Raw genomic sequence first — 22,605 nt, 5'->3', positions numbered from 1 at the left:
GCTCCCGCTCTGAAGAGGGAATATTTATTTTAAATAGAGGGCATGACCCGGGAGGACTTAAACAATAACAGGCATTACGTGGCTAATAATGTTCTGCTAACATATATATATAGGGACGAGGGTGGCGCTGTGGGTTAAACCACAGAGCCTAGGACTTGCCGATCAGAAGGTCAGCGGTTTGACTCTGGGGTTGCGGTGCTCACCTCGCTTTATTGGCCGAGGGAGCCGGCGTACATCTTCCGGGTCATGTGGCCAGCAGGACTAAGCCGCTTCTGGCGAACCAGAGCAGCGCACGGAAACGGCGTTTACCTTCCCGCTGGAGCGGTACCTATTTATCTACTTGCACTTTGACGTGCTTTCGAACTGCTAGGTTGGCAGGAGCAGGGACCGAGCAATGGGAGCTCACCCCGTCATTGCGGGGATTCGAACCGCCGACCTTCTGATCGGCAAGTCCTAGGCTCTGTGGTTTAACCCACAGCGCCACCCGCGTCCCTATTCTATTACATATTCTCTGCTTCAGAATTACTACAATTTGAGCTTCTGTTATCGCATGATTGCAGGTGCGGGACGATTGAAAGGCTTGTTTGCCTCGGTGATATTGAATTGACTACCTTCCCTAATTTTGTTCACACGGTATTGATTTATTTTATTAGTTGTATCTCCACCATATGCCCTCTATTCAAGAACTGTGAAATAATACAGGATATGTATGTGTTGTTGGAACACAATTAGCCACAGGTTGCCTGTTATTGTTTAAGTTTGCCTTTGCTTGCAACACAGGGGACCTACCGTATTTTTCGCTCCATAAGACGCACCAGACCACGAGACGCACCTAGTTTTTGGAGGAGGAAAACAAGGAAAAAAATATTCTGAATCTCAGAAGCCAGAACAGCAAGAGGGATCGCTGCGCAGCGAAAGCAGCAATCCCTCTTGCTGATCTGGCTTCTGGGATAGCTGCGCAGCCTGCATTCGCTCCATAAGACGCACACACATTTCCCCTTACTTTTTAGGAGGGGAAAAGTGAATCTTATAGAGCAAAAAATACGGTGTTTTGTTACCTATCGCTGACCCGGGAAGAGGCATTCTCTTCCACACAGCAGTGAATGCTGCTTCTTCGATTAGGGGTCGAGAGCATCTGTGTCGCTGGGGATTCTGCAAAACTACAACTCCCATCGTCCCTGCCCGTTGGTCGTGCTGGTTTCCGGGGCCAGTGGAAGCTGCCGCCCAGTTTTTGGAAGAGGCATTTCCACACTCCCAGGAGGAAATTCATCTTCTAGCTAGAGGCAGCTCATTCAATGATATTCAGAGTTGCAGATAAAGTGGTACCTTGGTTCTCAAACGTTGTCAAACAAATCGGCTCCCAAACGCCGCAAACCCGGACGTGAGCGTTCCGGTTTGCGGACGTTTTTCGGGAGCCAATCGTCCGATGGGTTAAGCACTTAATTCGTTCCGAAGGTCCGTCCTTAACCTGAAACTGTTCTTAACCTGAAGCACCACTTTAGCTAATGGGGCCTCCTGGTGCTGCTGCGTCGCCGGAGCACAATTTCTGTTCTTATCCTGAAGCAAAGTTCTTAACCCGAGGTACTATTTCTGGTTAGAGGAGTCTGTAACCTGAAGCATATGTAACCCGAGGTACCACTGTGTGTGTGTGTGTGTGTGTGTGTGTGTGTGTGTGTGTGTGTGTGTGTATGTATATGTGTGTGTGTGTATGTATATATATATATATATATATATATATATATATATATATATCGGAATGGATTAATCCGTTCTGTATTACTTTCTATGGGAAAGCAGCGCACCTTGGTTTTGGAACGCTTTGGTTTTGGAATGGAATATCCAGAGCGAATTAAGTTTGAGAAGCAAGGTACCACTGTATTCCCCATCCTTTGACCTAAAGAGGAATGGGGAAGGCTTCTTTTCAGATCGGGAGCAGGCAAAATCGGTGGCCTCTCAGATTGGGTGGAAACGGCACCCTATAACCCCCACGTCTCGCCTGCCCCACAAGCTACGGTCTGTACATTTCCAGAAGCCTAGGTGCAGAATTCGTCTTCGGGTTCTTCGCCCAACCTCTCGCCGTTGGGGAGAAGCAAATGGGGCTCTTTTTTGGCGGGGCGCGATGCGGGAAAGGAACTCCAAGGCCCCTCCGGCACTTTCTTTAAAGAGAAACCACATCGTCTGTGCCGGGGTATTCGGGGAAATTCAGTTCGAACTTTTTCTGCATGTCGTAAGGGAGGAAGCGGCCGGCCACCAGGTGGTGCTTGCCCACAAAACGGGTGGCGCACTGTTTGGGGGCGGCCAGGGAGACGAGGACGTCGGGGCTGATGCCGTCGGAGGTGCCCGTCTCCACATCCCAGCCTGAAAAGAAAGGGGGTTTGGACAGGGAAGAGAGAGGACAAAGAGAGTCAGAATCGTCTTCCTGGATCGAAGTCACCCTCTCTCTCTCCACCTCCCCTGTTCTCTGCCCATGGCATTATGGGGTAGACTGCTCTTGGGCATGGAGGTTCTATTAAGCTGAGGATACTGAATGTGGGAATGTTTATAAAAAAAAATTCAAACGGCCTCGGTCCTGTATACCCGAAGGAGCGTCTCCAACTCCATCGTCCAGCCTCCGGACACTGAGATCCAGCGCCGAGGGCCTTCTGGCAGTTCCCTCCCTGCGAGAAGTGAGGTTATAGGGAACCAGGCAGAGGGCCTTCTCGGTGGTGGCACCCGCCCTGTGGAACGCCCTCCCATCAGATATCAAGGAAAGAAACAACTATCTGACTTTTAGAAGACATCTGAAAGCAGCCCTGTTTAGGGAAGTTTTTAATGTTTGATGTTTTATCATGTTTTTAATATTCTGTGGGTTAAACCACAGAGCCTAGGGCTTGCCGATCAGAAGGTCGGCGGTTCGAATCCCCGCAATGACGGGGTGAGCTCCCATTGCTCAGTCCCTGCTCCTGCCCACCTAGCAGTTCGAAAGCACGTCAAAGTGCAAGTAGATAAATAGGTACCGCTCCAGCGGGAAGGTAAACGGAAGGTAAAGGGACCCCTGACCATTAGGTCCCGTCGCGGACGACTCTGGGGTTGCGGCGCTCATCTCACTTTATTGACCGAGGGAGCCGGCGTACAGCTTCCGGGTCATGTGGCCAGCAGGACTGAGCCACTTCTGGCGAACCAGAGCAGCGCACGGAAACGGCATTTACCTTCCCGCCGGAGCGGTACCTATTTATCTACTTGCACTTTGACATGCTTTTGAACTGCTAGGTGGGCAGGAGCAGGGACCGAGCAACGGGAGCTCACCCCGTCATTGCGGGGATTCGAACCGCCGAACTTCTGATCGGCAAGTCCTAGGCTCTGTGGTTTAACCCACAGCACCACCCGCGTCCCTAACCCGAGGTACCACTGTATTATTATTATTATTATTATTATTATTATTAGCCATGAGAAGGCTTACACAACCTCACACAACCCAGGGGAAAGCATATTCCAAACAACAGCAGTTGAATCAGAGAGCATGAATTATGGCTGAATTATTATTACGGGGATTAATTGAGGAAGCGGGAGAGAACCAGCCTCTTTGAGCCGATGGAGAAGAAAAGCTGGGATGGAAATGCCATTTCCCAAAAAACCTTTCTGCTCCGTCACGGTGCCGCTGAAAAAGGAAGGAGGGAACGTAGGGAGAGATTTCTCAGATTCACCTCTCCTCGTTTGCTCTTCCTGATGGCGAAAGCAGAGACCCGGTTGCCGCTGTCCAGCCAGACACAGAAAAAAAAGGGGGGTTATTTGGGTTATGACTTCATGTCTCGGTTTGGGGAAGCTGACGCCTCCCCCTTTTTTGTTGGACGGAGCTTTCAAGAGCTTCTGGAGACAGCTACTGTTTGTGCCAGGCCACTGGGGTGAAACTGGGCAGGGTGGCAGAAGGGAGAGGGCATAATTCCTTGGACCACCGTGAGAGGCAATGGGTCGGGCTAAGCCCGTGGGGCATGGGTAGGCAACTTAAGGCCCGGGGGCCGGATCTGGCCCAATCGCCTTCTCAATCCGGCCCGCAGATGGTCTGGGAATCAGCGTGTTTTTACACGAGTAGAATGTGTCCTTTTATTTAAAATAAGATAATAATAATAATAATAAATTTTATTTATATCCCGCCCTCCCCAGCCAAAGCCGGGTTCAGGGCGGCTAGCAACCATAAAATAGTACAACATTCTAAAATCATTCATTATAAAATTAATTCAAATCAAATTGATGGCAACCATTAGGCTAGAGTTCTGTGAGGATTGCCAAAGGAGGGGGTCAGGCTGTGCTCTGGCCAAAGGCCTGGTGGAACAGCTCCGTCTTGCAGGCCCTGCGGAAAGATGTCAAGTCCCGCAGGGCCCCAGTCTCTTGGGACAGAGCGTTCCACCAGATCGGGGCCACGACCGAAAAAGCCCTGGCTCTGGTTGAGGCCAGCCTAACCTCTCTGTGGCCTGGGATCTCCAAGATGTTTATATTTGAAGACCGTAAGTTCCTCCGTGGGACATCCCAGGAGAGGCGGTCCCGTAGGTACGAGGGTCCTAAGCCGTATAGGGCTTTAAAGGTTAAAACCAGCACCTTGAACCTGATCCTGTACTCCACTGGGAGCCAGTGCAGCTGGTATAGCACCGGGTGAATGTGATCTCACAGCGAAGACCCCATGAGGAGTCTCGCCGCGGCATTCTGCACCCGCTGGAGTTTCTGGGTCAGTCCCAAGGGCAGCCCCACGTAGAGCGAGTTACAATAATCCAGTCTGGAGGTGACCGTCGCGTGGATCATAGGAATTCGACAGGGATTTGCGGGAGGGGGGGCCCCAGCAGGCTGCTGTTCAACAGGGGAAGCGTACCAGAGGGGACGTCCAGGCTGACGAGAGGGACCCGGATTTGCTTGAGGGTGGCCAGAATCGTACCAAACGGCTCCGGCAACTCGCCGGGCGTGGCCTCCACTCCGAGCAAGGCGTCGATCACGAGGTTGTAAGCGTCGCTGATCAGCTGAGTCTGCCACCGGGGGAGAAGATGAGAGAGGGGAGTCACATCACAACCATGCAGTTGTGGGTTCTCCAATTCTTATAGCTACACAAACACGTTGTTGTCTACCGGCCGAGGTGCATGTAAAACACAGTGCAAAAAGAATCTCGTTGCAGCCCTTATTATTATTACTATAAGAGTGGTACAGTGGTTCCTCTGGTTGTGGACACGATCCGTTCTGGGGTGCCGTTCACAGCCCAAAAAGTCCGTAACCAGAGCAGCGCTTCTGCGCATGTGCGAACCGTGCAGAACGCTTCTGGTATGCGCAGCGAAACCCGGAGGTAAACGCTTCCGTGTTTGCCGGGTTCTTAACCCGAAAAAAACGCAACATGAAGCATTCACAAGAAGAGGTATGACTGTACCTTGGTTCTCAAACTTAATCCGTTCCGGAAGTCCGTTCCAAAACCAAGGCGCGCTTTCCCATAGAAAGCAATGCGAAACAGATTAATCCGTTCCAGACTTTTAAAAACAACCTCTAAAACAGCAGTTTAACATGAATTTCACTATCTAACCAGACCATTGATCCATAAAATGAAAGTGATAATCAATGTACTGTACTATAAAATAAATAAGACAGTATTGTAGATGATAAAAATTAAAATTAAAATTACCTTTTTTTCTTACCTTCACTGATGACAGTCATTGTCTAGATGGGGGGCTTTTATCCATTTCCACAGTCACACTATCAATCAATCAATCAGTAGCTGAACTGGGTTCCACACAGCCACAAAAACAAACAAACTGAAAAAGCCTCAAAAACAAAAATGCAAAATAAATAGCAAAAGCGCCAGATTTAATCCATTCCGGAAGTCCGTTTGACTTCCAAAACGTTTGAAAACCAAGGCGCAGGTTCTGATCGGTGCAGGTGCCCTGGAAACAATAGCTGACAGCCGCGCTGGACGTTTGGCTTCCGAAAAACATTTGAGAACCGGAACACACACTTCCAGGTTTTCAGAGTTTGAGAACCAAGGTATTTGAGAACCAAGGTACCACTGTATTACTATTATTATTATTATTATTATATTTGTACCCACCCAACTGACTGGGTTGCCCCCCTGGTCATCTCACAATCTCTGCCTCCAACTACAAACCTGCGCCCAATACCTTGCTGAGACAACATGAATCTCCTGTCTCCACTTAAGGACTGCTGTCCGTGGTGCTGAACTAGTTCTGCAGTCCCTGCCCAAGGTCCTGAACCTATCTTGGACTTAAGCCAGTGGTTCTCAACCTGTGAGTCCCCAGATGTTGTTGGACTACAACTCCCATCATCCCTGAGCTCTGGCCTTGCTAGCTAGGGGGGATGGGAGTTGTAGTCCAACAATATCTGGGGACCCACAGGTTGAGAAAGGCTTACACCAGGCTTCCTCAAACTTGGCCCTCCAGATGTTTTTGGCCTACAACTCCCATGATCCCTAGCTAGCAGGACCAGTGGTCAGGGATGATGGGAATTGTAGTCTCAAAACATCTGGAGGGTAGAGGTTGAGGAAGTCTGGCCTATGCAGACTCTATGGAAGAGCTTCCCCTCTGTCCTCTTAGCTCAGTGGTTCTCCACCTGCGGGTCCCCAGATGTTGTTGGACTACAACTCCCATCATCCCTGAGCTCTGGCCTTGCTAGTTGGGGGTGATGGGAGTTGTAGTCCATCAACACCTGGGGACCCACAGGTAGAGAAAGGCTGTAGACTTAGCTGTTCTGCTACTAGGTCGGGGTTCTGAAAAGTACGTAGAGTTGGAAACTCATCTCGCTTTATTGGCCGAGGGAGCCGGCGTACAGCTTCCGGGTCATGTGGCCAGTAGGACTAAGCCGCTTCTGGCAAACCAGAGCAGCGCACGGAAACGCCGTTTACCTTCCCACTGGAGCGGTACCTATTTATCAACTTGCACTTTGACGTGCTTTCGAACTGCTAGGTGGGCAGGAGCAGGGACCGAGCAATGGGAGCTCACCCCGACATTGCGGGGATTCAAACCGCCGACCTTCTGATCGGCAAGTCCTAGGCTCTGTGGTTCAACCCACAGCGCCACGCGCGTCCCTTAGATATGCATTACGACACGGTAATCTTTATTGTCATTGTCCCATACAGAACAACGAAACTGAAAATCTACATTAGACATTCAGGCATATTCTAGGATCCAAACTCAGTACATAACATAAAATCAGCTTCACTTGGTCCTCAGAGATGCTGTCCCAAGGCGAGATCTGACCAGCAACATCGCAATGTGCCGTCCCTGCACATTAGGGAGAAACAGGACCCAACTGGCCACAAATCGGCATGAAATGAGCATGAAAAACATGGCACAGATGCTCCTCCTCTCTATTATTTTTGCAAATGTTTTTGACACCAAAAAAATGTCTGCAAGCAAACTTCCAGCGTATTTCTGGCACGCTCCCTGTGGTTTCATGCAGTAACATTTGGTATGAACCCTAATTTTAGCTCTCCAGAAGGACGCTTGCATTTTGTTTTTACTTCTCTCGCAGCTGGCTTCTCCCTGAGCACAAACACCGCAAGATTATAGCAAACACATCCGGCTTCTGTTGCGATTTAGCAAAAATTGCAAGACCAAAGGTTTTCGAAATAATGAGGGCGAGGGTCTATGACGCTGTGAGGTTAGGGCGCCCATCTCAGGAACCAGCGAGTAACTGGGATATGACCAGAAAGCCACACACATGCTCAAAACCTTCCTCTGTAATTTCTTTTTGGGACGTCAGAACGCAAAAATGTCATTAAAAGAGGCTTGGAGATTGACGTCTCTTTTAATAGAACAGGATGCGATTTGCGAGGCCACAACCCTCTGATGCCAATCCCCCAATATCTAAAGTGAGGGCCCTGAGGATGGTGGGGGAAAGGGTGGGATTCGATTAAATTCATATTTAAAGGCCGATCGACCTCATTCAAGGGACGCGGGTGGCGCTGTGGGTTAAACCAATGAGCCTAGGACTTGCCGATCGGAAGGTTGGCGGTTCGAATCCCCGCAATGACGGGGTGAGCTCCCGTTGCTCGGTCCCTGCTCCTGCCAAACTAGCAATTTGAAAGCACACCAGCGCAAGTAGATAAATAGGTACCGCTCCAGCGGGAAGGTAAACGGCATTTCCGTGCGCTGCTCTGGTTCGCCAGAAGCGGCTTAGTCCTGCTGGCCACATGACCCGGAAGCTGTACGCCGGCTCCCTCGGCCAGTAAAGCGAGATGAGCGCCCACAGCCCGAGTTGGCCACGACTGGACCTAACGGTCAGGGGTCCCTTTACCTTTTTTACCTCATTCACACTTCCTGAGAGAACAGCAAACCGAAATACAGTGGTACCTTGGTTTTCAAACGCCTTGGTACTCAAAGAACTCGGAACCTGAACACTGCAAACCCGGAAGTAAGCGTTCCGGTTTGCGAACTTTTTTCGGAAGCCGAACGTGCTCCGTTTAGAGAGTTATGCTTCCGATTTTTGAGCGCCACACTTCCGTTTTGAGTGTTACGCTGAAGTCTGTCTGTTTTCGCTATTTATTTTGTGTTTCTGTTTTCGCGGCTCTTTTTCGTTTTGTTTTTGCCACTGTGCGGAACCCAGTCCGGCTACTGATGGATCGATTGTGCGACTGCAGTACATTGTTTATCACTTTCATTTTATGGATCCATGGTCTCGTTAGATAGTAAAATCCATGTTCAATTGCTGTTTTAGGGTTTGTGTTTTTAAAAGCCTGGAACGGATTAATCAATTTTGTACTGCTTTCTATGGGAAAGCAGCGCGCCTTGGTTTCGGAACGCTTTGGTTTTGGAACGGAATTTCCAGAACGGATTAAGTTTGAGAACCAAGGCGCCGCTGTACAATCTCTTGTTGACGTCTGCCATCAAGAGGGCTTGATGAAGAGCACAAGAGAAAAATAACCACCAAACTTTTAGAAGACATCTGAAGGCAGCCCTGTTTAGGGAAGCTTTTAATGTTTAATAGGTTATTGTATTTTAGTGTTTTGTTGGAAGCCGCCCAGAGTGGCTGGGGAAACCCAGCCAGATGGGCGGGGTATAAATAATAAATTATTATTATTGTTGTTGTTGTTTTTGTTGTTGAACTAAGATGCTCCGTTGCAAGTGAGGGACCAGAAAGACTTTGCTCACCTCCGCTGGCAGATAGGAAAGAAATGGAATGTCCATCTTTTCGCACTGGGTGGTGAAATCCCGGAAAAGAGGATTTGAAGATCTCTTCGGGTAGAAAATGGTGGGCTCGTATTCCTGCAAGGAGAAACATGAAGGGGAGACAAAAGAGGAAGCATAATTATTTGAAGGGACAGTCCCTTATTCCAGCGCCATGTCCCGCTGCTGTCCCTTATTGATGGATGTCCCTTAAATGATGTCCCTTAAATTTCAAAGGAAGCAGCTCCTCTCCCTCCCTCCCTACCGGCCAGGGAGGAGGGAGGCTCCAACTGTGTTTCTTGGCTGTGTTGCTCACCCAATAAGAAGTCTATGAACGACTGGGGGCGCGGAGCTTGCAGGCCTTGTGTGTGGCTAGTTAATGCAAGCGGAGGGGGTTTTTGAATGCTGGACGCCATTTTGTTGCATGTGCTGCTGCAAACTTTGCAGTGCAAAGCCAGGCCGGGGAGCCATCTTAAGTTGAGGCTGCATAGGCCTTGTGGTGCATGTGATTCATATTCTATTCAGTTGAACCTCTGGTTACAAAGTTGGTAGGACAGTGTTCTCGAAGCTACCCAGCATGAGTTTGACCAGACTGCAGGAGGACAGGAAGACAGGAGTGCCTGGAACAGGGGAGGCTGCAGGTCCCTTATTTTCAAATCTGTACATTGACAGCTATGAGAGGAAGGGATAATAATAATAATAATAATAATAATAATAATAATAATAATAATTTATACCCCACCCTCCCCGGCAAGAGCCGGGCTCAGGGCGGCTAACACCAGTAAAATTACAGTAAAAACATAATAGGGGGGGCAATTTAAAATACAGGTTAAAATGCAATTTAAAATGCAGCCTCGTTTTAAAAGTAGCCGATAAATCAAGACCATAAGGGGAGGGAAACATAAGGGTCAGACTGAGTCCAAACCAAAGGCCAGGCGGAACAGCTCTGTCTTGCAGGCCCTGCGGAAAGATGTCAAGTCCCGCAGGGCCCTGGTCTCTTGGGACAGAGCGTTCCACCAAGTCGGGGCCAGTGCTGAAAAGGCCCTGGCCCTGGTTGAGACCAATCTAACCACCTTGCGACTTGGGACCTCCGAAATGTTGGACGGGGCATAAATAAAAATTATTATTATTATTATTATTATTATTATTATTATTATTATTAAAGTATAAGTCTTGCTGAAGCGACATTTCCCTCATTGCTCTACACTCCAGCCCATAGCTGTCAACGTTTCCCTTTTTTTAAGGGAAATTCCCTTATTTGGAATAGGATTCCTCGCAAGAAAAGGGAAAAGATGACAGCTCTGCTCCAGCCTTCCTGAAATGGGGAACCAGATATCTAAATGATAACAGGCAAGGTTCTAAACTCTGAATGAAAGTTAAGAAATAAATGTCAGAAGCGGGGTGGCTGACACAGGAAGGGGAAGGAAACCAGTTCATCCCTGAGAAATAAATTTCAGAAAAGGAAGGGGACTCAAAACCTTGTTTTCTCTTCTCCGCCTCGTTCCCCCGGGCGACCTGGAGCTATTTCTTAGCGAGACGAATTCAGGGCGAGAAAGAGACTCCAGGGTGCTTTGTACGCTGCAAACGCGGTGTATTAAAAGCTTGCCAAACCAGCCTGGACTGTTGCTTTGTGGGTTTCAAAAGCTAAAGCGCAGTTTGCATTAAAAGCATCTCTCTCTGAGCTCTCTTTGCAGTTTGCAAAGCTCAGAAAACCCCCCGGCCAACGGTGCCAATATTTTTCTCTCCTTCAACCTCACCCCAGCGATTCTGCGAGGGTTTGGGAAACAAATTTCTTCTTCTTCTTCTTTAGCAATCCCTCGTAGCCAAGTAAGATTGTCTCCCATAAACACGGTCTTAACAGTGAGTCCGTAAGTGACTGTGGAGGCCAATTCTGGATCCCCACGTCCTTCCACAGTGGGGACATAGGTTTCCGGGCGGGAGTTGATCCCGGTGAGGGTTTGCCAAGCGTGCCTTCCTCTTAGCACATTTCTCCCTCGCGTCCTGAGTTTGAGTGTCTTCAAAACCCAGGACACTTTTGGTAAAAGCTGTTCTCCAACTGGAGCGCTCACAGGCCAGTGTTTCCCAGTTGTCAGTGTTTATACTACATTTTCCTGCCAACCTAGCAGTTCGAAAGCACGTCAAAGTGCAAGTAGATAAATAGGTACCACTCCGGCGGGAAGGTAAACGGTATTTCTGTGCACTGCTCTGGTTCGCCAGAAGCGGCTTAGTCCTGCTGGCCACATGACCCGGAAGCTGTATGCCGGCTCCCTCGGCCAGTAAAGCGAGATGAACACCGCAACCCCAGAGTCGGCCACGACTGGACCTAACGGCCAGGGGTCCCTTTACCTTTACCTATACTACATTTTAAAAAATATGCCTTGAGAGAGTCTTTAAACCTCTTTTCTTGACCACCAGCATTACACTTTCCATTTTAAAGTTCGGAATCGAGTACAGTGGTACCTCGGGTTAAGAACTTAATTCGTTCCGGAGGTCTGTTCTTAACCTGAAAGTGTTCTTAACCTGAAGCACCACTTTAGCTAATGGGGCCTCCCACTGCCACGATTTCTGTTCTCATCCTGAAGCAAAGTTCTTAACCCAAGGTACTATTTCTGGGTTAGCAGAGTCTGTAACCTGAAGCATCTGTAACCTGAAGCGTCTGTAACCCGAGCTACCACCGTAGTTGCTTTGGAAGACGATCATCAGGCATCCGCAAAACATGACCAGTCCAACAAAGTTGATGTTGAAGAATCATTGCTTCGACACTGGTGATCTTTGCTTCTTCCAGTATGCTGATATTAGTTCGCCTGTCTTCCCAAGTGATGTGTAATATTTTTCAGAGACACCGTTGATGGAATCTTTTGAGGAGTTGGAGATGGCGTTTATAAGTGGTCCGCGTTTCACAAGCATACAGTAAGGTTGGTAGTGCAATAGCTTTGCAAACAAGCATTTTTCGCTCTCTAAGGCGCACCAGACCACAAGACGCACCTAGTTTTTGGAGGAGGAAAACAAGAAGAAAAAAAAATATTCTGAATCCCAGAAGCCAGAACAGCAAGAGGGATCGGTGCGCAGCGAAAGCAGCAATCCCTCTTGCTGTTCTGGCTTCTGGGATAGCTGCGCAGCCTGCATTCGCTCCATAAGACGCACACACATTTCCCCTTACTTTTTAGGAGGGGAAAAGTGAGTCTTATAGAGCAAAAAATAAGGTAAATGGTAAAATATTACCACTGGAGAGAGACCTGATTTAGCACCTTTCAATACCGCTGGGACAAACATCTCTCTCTCTCTCTCTCTCTCTCTCTCTCTCTCTCTCTCTCTGTGTGTGTGTGTGTGTGTGTGTGTGTGTGTTTTCAGACATCCTGAGACGGAATTCCCAAACAACGTTCCCTCCAGACAACATAGCCCTTGCAGCCGGTAGCCATCAATACCTCTATGAATTTGTCCAACCCTCTTTTACCGGGGAGGGGGGCAGAAATGGATTCGAACAAGGAAGAGAGAAGGTGGAAGTTGGAAACAAAGACAACCTCTGGGGGGGAGGAACGGGGGGGGGGGGGAAAGGTACCTACAAAGATACGGAGGTGACGGGCGCACGCCAGGCCGACCGCCCCGTTCTGCTCGCAGCCACAGACCACCAGCAACGTCGGCTGCTTCCTCGGCAGAGACCTCCGAGGGAAAACCTGGAATGAGAACCCCAGGAAAATTAGGGTGCAGGGCGACGGGGTGGGGGTTCAGGATAAAAACAGAGGCACTCAATGGGAGAGACCCCAGGACCAGAACCTCAGTGGCTTCCATCAGTGGAGGGCAACCAAAATGGTCAAAGGCCTGGAAACGATGCCTTATGAGGAATGGCTAAAGGAGCTGGGCATGTTTAGCCTGGAGAAGATGAGGTTAAGGGGTGATATGATAGCCATGTTCAAATATATAAAAGGATGTCACATAGAGGAGGGAGAAAGGTTGTTTTCTGCTGCTCCAGAGAAGCGGACACGGAGCAATGGATCCAAACTACAAGGAAGAAGATTCCACCTCAACATTCGGAAGAACTTCCTGACAGTAAGAGCTGTTCGACAGTGGAATTTGCTGCCAAGGAGTGTGGTGGAGTCTCCGTCTTTGGAGGTCTTTAAGCAGAGGCTTGACAACCATATGTCAGGAGTGCTCTGATGGTGTTTCCTGCTTGGCAGGGGGTTGGACTCGATGGCCCTTGTGGTCTCTTCCAACTCTATGATTCTATGATTCTAGGAATATAAGGAGGTCTTTCGGGCAGCGAATCTCCCCTTAGCCCTAACCTGAGATGTTTTGCAATCTAACCCGGGACTCTCTTCCCTGCTCCTTCCCTTAAGGATAAATCGAGGTTCTAGCCCAGGGGTAGGCAACCTAAGGCCCGGGGGCCGGATCTGGCCCAATTGCCTTCTCAATCCGGCCCTCAGACGGTCCGGGAATCAGCGTGTTTTTACATGAGTAGAATGTGTCCTTTTATTTAAAACGCATCTCTGGGTTATTTGTGGGGCATAGGAATTCATTCATATTTTTTTCCAGGGTATAGTCCGGCCCCCCACAAGGTCTGAGGGACAGTGGACCGGCCCCCTGCTGAAAAAAGGTTGCTGACCCCTGATCTAGCCTTCGCGGTCTGGTTTTAAATAAGGACCTAGGGAGCTTGCCAAACCGTCAGACCATTGGTCGCTCAGCTCTGTCAACACTGAACAACAGCGAATCTCCAGGATTTCAAACTCACAAGCCTCTCCAATAGTCATTTTGGACTCACAGCTGTCCATGGAGGCGCAGGTCAGTTCTGTGTCTACCAGCACTATCTAGTATGCAGGATGAGACCCTCCCTGACCGCAGACTGTCTGGCCAGAGTGGTGCATGCTCTGGTTATCTCCCGCTTGGACTACTGCAATGCGCTCTACATGGGGCTCCCTTTGAAGGTGACCCGGAAACTACAATTAATCCAGAATGTGGCAGCCAGACTGGGGACTGGGAGTGGCCGCTGAGACCACATAACACCAGACCTGAAAGACCTACATTGGCTCCCAGTACGTTTCCGAGCACAATTCAAAGTGTTGGTGCTGACCTTGAAAGCCCTAAACGACCCAGTATCCCTGAAGGAGCGTCTCCACTCCCATCATTCAGCCCGGACACCGGGGTCCATCTCCCGAGGGCCTTCTGGCGGGTTGCAGGGAACCAGGCAAAGGGCCTTCTCAGTGGTGGCACCCGCCCTGTGGAATTCCCTCCCAGCAGATGTCAAGGAAATAAACAACTATCTGACTTTCAGAAGACATCTGAAGGCAGCCCTCTTTAGGGAAGCTTTTAATGTTTGGTGCTTTATTGTGTTTTTAATACCCTGTTGGAAGCCACCCAGAGTGGCTGGGGAAACCCAGCCAAATGTGTGGGGTATAAATAATAGATTTCTTCTTCGTCTTCTTCCATCCACGCAGTGACCTTCTGCATGGCAGGCAGATCCTATGCCAGCGACCTACGGCCCTTCCCTGTCCCAACGTAAAGTAAGTTTCTAGACCTCATGATTTCAAATAAACAACGGGTTTTTCCAGAGTCCTGAGGACTGGCGTCTTACTTCGGTTTTGGAACTAACCAGAAGGGCTTAGCTAACCAGCTAACCCAGGTTTCCTCAATCTCTGCCCTCCAGATGTTTTGAGACTACAATTCCCATCATCCCTGACCACTGGTCCCGTTAGCTAGGGATGATGGGAGTTGTAGTCCCAAAACATCTGGAGGGCTGAGGTTGAGGAAGCCTGAGCTAACGCCTTCTGGATAGCTCCCTAGCAGAGGGTCCCGATTCAACCCTCAGGGGCTGAGAATGTCCCCTGCCTGCCCGGAAGCTGCTGCCAGTCAGAGCAAACAATATTGGCTGCCCCATTGCAATGCAGTGCAAATAGCCGGTTCCAAACCAGAGGCAAAAATCCGGAAGGGGGAAAAATGAAATTTAAAAAATTGCAGTAATAAAGATATGTAATCACTTGAAAGAATCAATTAGGCCTAGGGTTAAATTGGGATTAAATAAATTAAGAAAAGTTAGGAAATATTATTATGACTGCAATATGGTTTTATGAAATAATGATCTTGGAAACTGCTATCTATATAATTACTAAGAAACTCAGACAGAAGAGATTTGAGGAAGTCAAATAATTAGGAAGATGGATTTTAATTAACGAATTAAGTTTTAGTTTATGTGGTGATTTGTTGTATTTTTATGCTTTATATTCTTTTTTCATTTTCATTCTTTTCCCTTTATTATTGTTACCTTTTTCTCCTGTTATGTTTATGCATGGAAAATAATAAATATTATTGTGGGGGGGGAAATATTTTAAAAATTGCCCAAATAGCAACTCAACTCCCGCTGTGGGGGGGGGGGGAGAGGGAAGGGTCCCCATTCCCCCCTCACCGCGGCCAGAGCCAGACTCCGAAAACCGCTCGGCATTTCCTCGGCGGCGGAGGGTCGGGAGAGGCTGCGAGTGATTGGAAATCCAGATGCGGCCGCTCTGCATCCAAAACAAACAGGACAAAAATGAAGGAGGCAGAGATGCTCTGGGCAAAGTTAATAGGAGGCGATTTCGGTGGTACCTGAAGTGCTGGACCGAAAAACAACAGGCTGCCACCTCAGGACTCTCGGAAACATAATAATATATATAATAATTTATTATTTATACCCCGCCCACCTGGCTGAGTTTCCCCAGCCACTCGGGGCGGCTCCCAATCAAGTGTTAAAAACAATACAGCATTAAATTTTAAAAACTTCCCTGAACAGGGCTGCCTTCAGATGTCTTCTGAATGTCAGGTAGTTGTTTATCTCTTTGACATCTGGAGGGAGGGTGTTCCACAGGGAGGGCGCCACCACCGAGAAGGCCCTCTGCCTGGTTCCCTGTAACCTCACTTCTCGCAGGGAGGGAACCACCAGAAGGCCCTCGGAGCTGGACCTCAGTGTCCGGGCTGGATGATGGGGGTGGAGACGCTCCTTCAGGGATACTGGGCCGTTTAGGGCTTTAAAGGTCAGCACCAACACTTTGAATTGTGCTCGGAAATGTACTGGGAGTCAACGTAGGTCTTTCAGGACCAGTGTTATGTGGTCTTGGCGGCCGCTCCCAGTCCCCGGCCTGGCTGCCACATTCTGGATTAGTTGCAGTTTCTGGGTCACCTTCAAAGGCAGCCCCACGGAGAGCGCATGGCAGTAGTCCAAGCGGGAGATAACCAGAGCATGTACCACTCTGGTGAGGCAGTCTGCGGACAGGGAGGGTCTCATCCTGCGTACCAGGTGGAGCTGCCCTGGATACAGAATTGACCTGCGCCTCCATGGACAGCTGCGAGTCCAGAATGATTCCCAGGCTGCGCACCTGGTCCTTTAGGGGCACAGTGACCCCATCCAGGACCAGGGAGTCCTCCACACCCGCCCGCCCCCTGTCCCCCCCAAAACAGTCCTTCTGTCTTGTCAGGATTCAACCTCAATCTGTTATCCGCCATCCATCCTCCAACCGCCTCCAGGCACTCACACAGGACCTTCACTGCCTTCACTGGTTCTGATTTAAAGGAGAGCTCCGAGACCACGAGTGTTGCCAACCTGGCGCCCTCCAGACCAGAAATTTCCATTCCTTCTCCCTTTCAGCTGTTTCCATCCCAGCCGGTAACCTTGCGCTTACCTTGGTGACTGCCATGGCACATGCGTGACCCCAGATCTCAATCAGCTGCTGCTGTCCGAACCTAAACTCCTCCAGGAGTTCTTTATCGATTGCCAAGGCTTCTGCTCTGCTGCAAGACACAGAAAAAAGTTTGTTTGTTGTTGTTGTTGTTGTTTAGTCGTTTAGTTGTGTCCGACTCTTTGTGACCCCCTGGACCAGAGCACGCCAGGCCCTCCTGTCTTCCACTGCCTCCCGCAGTTTGGTCAGACTCATGTTCATAGCTTCGAGAACACTGTCCCACCATCTCGTCCTCTGTCATCCCCTTCTCCTTGTGCCCTCCATCTTTCCCAACATCAGGGTCTTTTCCAGGGAGTCTTCTCCTGAGATGGCCAAAGTCTTGGAGCCTCCGCTTCACGATCTGTCCTTCCAGTGAGCACTCAGGGCTGATTTCCTTCTGAATGGAGAGGTTTGATCTTCTTGCAGTCCATGGGACTCTCAAGAGTCTCCTCCAGCACCAGAATTCAAAAGCATCCATTCTTTGGCCATCAGCCTTCTTGATGGTCCAGCTCTCACTTCCATACATCACTACTGGGAAAACCAAAGCTTGAACTATACGGACCTTCAGGAAAAGGTACATATTCAGTAATCAAGTAGTGGCTCTACAACCGCGAAACACAGCGCTTGAGGCCTCATACTCCGAAGTCCTGTTCTCCAGAGGCCGTAGAAGGGCCGTATTTAGGTTCGATGAGGCCCTAAGCTCCTGAAGGTAATGGGGCCCTTTATATGTCCAGCTGTCTTTTGCCAACAACAAATTGTCGCTGGTTTTTTGTGTTGAATATATGCTATATGGTAGTTTATGGACCTAATAGGTATCTCAGCAGAGACATCACCTTGCCAACAAAGGTCCGTATAGTTCAAGCTCTGGTTTTCCCAGTCGTGATGTATGGAAGTGAGAGCTGGACCATCAAGAAGGCTGATCGCCAAAGAATGGATGCTTTCGAATTCTGGTGCTGGAGGAGACTCTTGAGAGTCCCATGGACTGCAAGAAGATCCAACCTCTCCATTCGGAAGGAAATCAGCCCTGAGTGCTCACTGGAAGGACAGATCCTGAAGCTGAGACTCCAATACTTTGGCCATCTCATGAGAAGAGAAGACTCCCTGGAAAAGACCATGATGCTGGGAAAGATGGAGGGCGCAAGGAGAAGGGGACGACGGAGGATGAGATGGTGGGACAGTGACCAAACTGCAGGAGGCAGTGGGAGACAGGAGGGCCTGGCGTGCTCTGGTCCAGGGGGTCACGAAGAGGCGGGCACGACTAAACGACTCAACAACAAGGGGCCCCCCAAAGGCCATCCGGCCCACCCCCTGCCAGGCACGGTTTTGCACTGTCCGATATAAGCCCCCTTTTCACGCTGCGCTGGAAAGCAGCCGGTCTCTCCTTCTCGCTGGATTGAGACCCCCCCCAAAAAAGAAAAAAGAAATCTAAGGCTTTTCAGCTTCCCGCAGCGTTTGGTCCCGTCGCCACGGCAACCGCTCAATAAGAGGCCTTTGGAAAGAGAATCTTCCCACAATGCTTCAATGGCTGGGCAGAGCAGGGGGGGCGGAGGGTGTGGGGCGAGTTAAGGGGGGCAGCAGCACTGCAATTCCGGGAAGAGTTTGCTCCCTTCTCCCCTCCATCCTCTCCCTGCTCATCCCAGTCCATCGCTCGAAGCTCCATTGCCCATCTTCTGGTACCCAAACCAGAGGGTCTTCTATGAGACCCCAATTTCCCCATCACCTCCTTTTCAACTTTTCTGCTACCCAAACCAGAGAGTCTTCTGTGAGACCCCAATTTCCCCATCATCTAATTTTCAACTTTTCTGGTACCCAAACCAGAGGGTCTTCTGTGAGACCCCAATTTCTCCATCATCTAATTTTCAACCTTTCTGGTACCCAAACCAGAGGGTCTTCTGTGAGACCCCAATTTCCCCATCATCTCCTTTTAAACTTTTCTGGTACCCAAACCAGAGGGTCTTCCATGGGACCCCAATTTCTCCATCATCTGCTTTTCAACTTTTTTGGTACCCAAAGCAAAGGGTCTTCTATGAGACCACAATTCCCGCATCATTAGCTTTTCAACATTTCTGGTACCCAAACCAGAGGGTTTTCTTTGAGACCCCAATTTCCCCATCATTTGCCTTTCAACTTTCCTGGTACCCAAACCAGAGGGTCCTCTATGAGACCCCAATTTCCCCATCATCTAATTTTCAGCTTTTCTGGTACCCAAACCAGAGGGTCTTCTATGAGACCCCAATTTCTCCATCATCTAATTTTCAACTTTTCTGGTACCCAAACCAGAGGGTCTTATTTGAGACCCCAATTTCCCCATCATCTAATTTTCAACTTTTCTGGTACCCAAACCAGAGGGTTTTCTGTGAGCCCCACGTTTTGTGCAAAGTCTCTGACGCATTTAAATGAAAATCTACTATAGATCTTGTTTCTCCCAATTCTTCGCTAGCAATATTCTTGCAGCTGTTGTGGCATACAGAAAAAAAGGAACATAGAAGAATGGCGGATGAAGATGATGGACTATATGGAACTTGCCAAACTGACCGGGAGACCAGAGAGAAGAGATGGTGGAAGAAGATTGGAAGAAGTTTAAGGAATATTTGGGGGAAAATATGTTAATATTTAAATCTTAGAATAGCTTTGGAAGTGGGTATAGGCTGTAGGGTTAGAAGTAGAAGATAGCGTATTTTAAAACAGTATTATTTGCAAGTGATAAAATGTGAAGTTATTTTAAGTGTGATTAAAAAAAAAAAAGATGGTTAGAAATTTTGATCTATATAAACTGCTAAAGATGAGTTAAAATGAAAATCAGATAGGGGGGACTTGGGGAAGCCCACCTAACAGTGTTTAGAAAAAATAAGGATAAGACACGAATCTGTTTCTGTTGTTTGTTTTTCTGTTTGTGTTATAAAATGAATAAAAAAAAATTGGGGAAATATATACATAAATGAAACGCTTCTTTGACACTTGCAAGAGTGGAAGTGCAAACCCAAAAAATGTGCAAGACGAAAAAGAGATTTAACGGGCGGCAGAAATCCACGCTCGTTCTCTCTCGCGCGCCCCCCAGCCCTGAAAAGGAGACAAATTTAATAGCATCGTTGGAGAGGAAAATATATATATCTCTCTGCTCCCAACACCCACATCACACTCAAGAGCGAAGCTTGTTTTATGGTTGCCATGGAGATCAGAGGCGAGCGAGTTGCTCTTTGCAAAACACGCGTTTGCAAAGAGGAAAAAAATTATCCTTTTCGGTGTTCCAGCCACGCAGATCGGTGGCCCCCGATCTTCGCTGCCCATATAAACGAACAAATGCATATACTGTAATTTTCCATGCATAAGACTAGGGGTTTTTAAATTATTATTAAAAAAGCATGTTAGAAAATTGGGAAGGGCGCGTCTTATACACGGATCGTGCATTAAAAGCTCAACTGTTGTGGGCAATCTCTCTCCCTGTTTTCTTAATTTTGAGCGCCCCCAAAATCGGGGGCATCTTATACACGGGGGTTTGTTGTACACGGAACAATACGGTAGAAAGAGGACTGAACCGAAGAACACAAATGTAAAAACCTCACAGGTATACCATGTTTTGAAAATGCTCCCCCCGCAAATAATGTTCATTACTCTTTCAAGATGTGGGGGTTTTTGGGGGGGAATTGTTTTAATTCTGATTATGCATTTCGTGGTTTTGTATTCTGGTTTTATTCTGGGACCTGGAGGCACAGGGGCAGGATATTAATTCAATAAATAATAATAATAATAATAATAATAATAATAATCAACCCCTCCCTCTAATTTCCTCCTTCTCCTACCCCTGGATACCATATTGTCTGTGGGGGGGGGGAGAGTATAAACTGAAGAGAGAGAGAGCGAGACGGCACACATTCTTTTGCAATGCACGAAAGTCAAATTTTAAATGGAAATTGGTTTTTAAAAGAGGAAGGTCAGGGCGACGGCGAAGCAAAAAATCCAGTTTATGGGACTGTGCGTGGGAAAAGTGTAAGGGGAGGCTGCAGGATTGGGCCCATCCGACAACGTACCCCCCAAGGAGAAACAGATCACAAGAGCGGCTCCCCCCACTTTGGGACCCCCCCCCCCCAGCGACTGAAATTCAGAAGCATCACTGCCTCGGCAGCCGTGTCGCCGGTGAATTCACCTAATTCTCACCTAAAGCCATGTAGTTGGGTTGAATCCAGTGGAGGGGAGTTCCGCAGTTTAGCAACCTGCAGTTCTGGGCTGGACCTACGAAAGTAGAGTTTTCTGGGCAGCAGCGATGTCGCCTTTGGCTTCGCACACATCGCCTGTACAGGGTTCGTTCATAGTACCAGAGTCGCAGAACAGTAGAGTTGGAAGGGACCCCGGCGCTCATCTAGTCTGACCCCCTGGTGCAATGCAAAATGTCCCATACAGGCCCGTGCTGCTTTCCCCTTTAAAAAATATGTTTAGGGGTATACTCTCATTTCCCTACTCATACTGAATTAATAAAGGTAAAGGGACCCCTGAACATTAGGTCCAGTCGTGGCCGACTCTGGGACTGCGGCGCTCATCTCGCTTTACTGGCCGAGGGAGCCGGCGTACAGCTTCCGGGTCATGTGGCCAGCAGGACTAAGCCGCTTCTGGCAAACCAGAGCAGCGCACGGAAACGCCGTTGACCTTCCCGCCGGAGCGGTACCTATTTATCTACTTGCACTTGACGTGCTTTCGAACTGCTAGGTTGGCAGGAGCAGGGACCGAGCAACGGGAGTTCATGCCATGGCGGGGATTCGAACCGCCGACCTTCTGATCGGCAAGCCCTAGGCTCTGTGGTTTAACCCACAGCGCCACCCGCGTCCCTCAATTTAAGATCCACAAAATGTTTAGGGGTATGCGTCCCGCCAGAAAAATGCGGGAATCGAACCCACGACCTTGCCGTTACTGGCATGTTCTAACCAGCAGAGCTACCCAGTCCTTAAATAAGCCTTCGCCAAGGTGGTGCCCTCTAGTCGTCGGACGGCTGCACCCAAGTACCCAGCCTGCCCCAAAGTCGGTCCCCGAATTGAGCTCCCCGCTGGGTCATTTTTTGCCACGTCTCCATCATCATCTCCCCACCCTCTGGGTCCGTTGGCATTGGGGTACGCCTGGCTCCATCACATACCCCTGCCTGTCCCCCCCCCCTTAATTTGAGAAAACATACGCCTCCTTGCTTTGGCCCACAAACCCATTCCCCAGCCCGCAACTACCGAGGACAGCGCCTTAACGTTGCCTGGTTTCCGGCGCAGCCTGAATCTCAACAGGTGCAGTCTCCGGACAGGTGCGCAAAGAGCTTCGCCGGGGGGGGGGGGTTGGCGAGAAAGGTAGGGGGGTTTTCCCCCCCCGCAAGGCAGCCAACTTACCTTAAATACCGGAGGGGCTGGATCTCTTCTTTGCTGTGGGACGAGTTGCAAATGGACTTCTCCATCGTCTGGGTGGAAAGAGGATTTTCTCTCCTTCCTGCCCCCCCTTTGCAACCCCAGGAAGGAAGAAAAACAGCGACACCTTTCCTTGTATTTTTTTAACCCCCCCTTTCCGCCTCTTTTTTCTTCTTGCGGTTTATAAAAGATAGCAGAATGGGAAGAGGCACTAGCGTGGGCACCGCGGCAATCGATTGGCTGTTTCTTCCTGGAGGAATAAAAGAAAAATTCCCCCAATAGAAAAACGAGGGGGGGGGAGAGAGAGAGAAGGCTGGTGGTTAACCCTGTGTGAGTGTCTGGAGGCGGCTGGAGGATGGATGGCGGTTAACAGATTGAGGTTGAATCCTGACAAGACAGAAGGACTGTTTTGGGGGGACAGGA

The 22,605-nt window shown here is 49.1% G+C and overlaps 1 protein-coding gene across 2 annotated transcripts; it reads right to left on the bottom strand.

Moving 5' to 3' along the window:
- Positions 1-1,710: 1,710 nt before the first annotated feature.
- Positions 1,711-22,330, bottom strand: YJEFN3 (YjeF N-terminal domain containing 3). 2 transcript variants are annotated; one of them, XM_028713547.2, is made up of 6 exons: positions 22,168-22,330; positions 16,772-16,877; positions 12,692-12,802; positions 9,114-9,227; positions 4,841-4,991; positions 1,711-2,358 (listed from the first exon to the last, which is right to left on the bottom strand). In XM_028713547.2, exons 1-6 carry the CDS (start codon positions 22,230-22,232, stop codon positions 2,159-2,161), a joined length of 747 nt encoding a protein of 248 aa, XP_028569380.2. In that variant the 5' UTR covers positions 22,233-22,330; the 3' UTR covers positions 1,711-2,158. The 2 variants fall into 2 exon arrangements, with proteins under 2 accessions (XP_028569380.2, XP_028569379.2); XM_028713546.2 differs by having other exon boundaries at positions 1,712-2,358; positions 16,772-16,880.
- Between the last annotated feature and the right edge of the window lie 275 nt (positions 22,331-22,605).

The sequence above is a fragment of the Podarcis muralis genome, chromosome 18 (genome assembly GCF_964188315.1).
Source record: "Podarcis muralis chromosome 18, rPodMur119.hap1.1, whole genome shotgun sequence".
In the NCBI taxonomy this organism is placed as follows: Eukaryota; Metazoa; Chordata; class Lepidosauria; order Squamata; family Lacertidae; genus Podarcis; species Podarcis muralis.
This window is presented reverse-complemented; position numbering and strand designations above follow the sequence as displayed.

What these genes read in the sequence shown, in the direction of transcription:
- YJEFN3 (XM_028713546.2), bottom strand. Translation starts at nt 22,232, where the DNA reads ATGGAGAAGTCCATTTGCAACTCGTCCCACAGCAAAGAAGAGATCCAG. An exon ending in TTTCCTATCTGCCAGCGGAG is followed by an intron (nt 4,992 to 9,113) that starts GTGAGCAAAGTC and finishes CCCCGGTGGCAG; the next exon opens with ACTCAGCTGATCAGCGACGC. An exon ending in CAGCCTGGACGTCCCCTCTG is followed by an intron (nt 2,359 to 4,840) that starts GTACGCTTCCCC and finishes CTTTCTTTTCAG; the next exon opens with GCTGGGATGTGGAGACGGGC.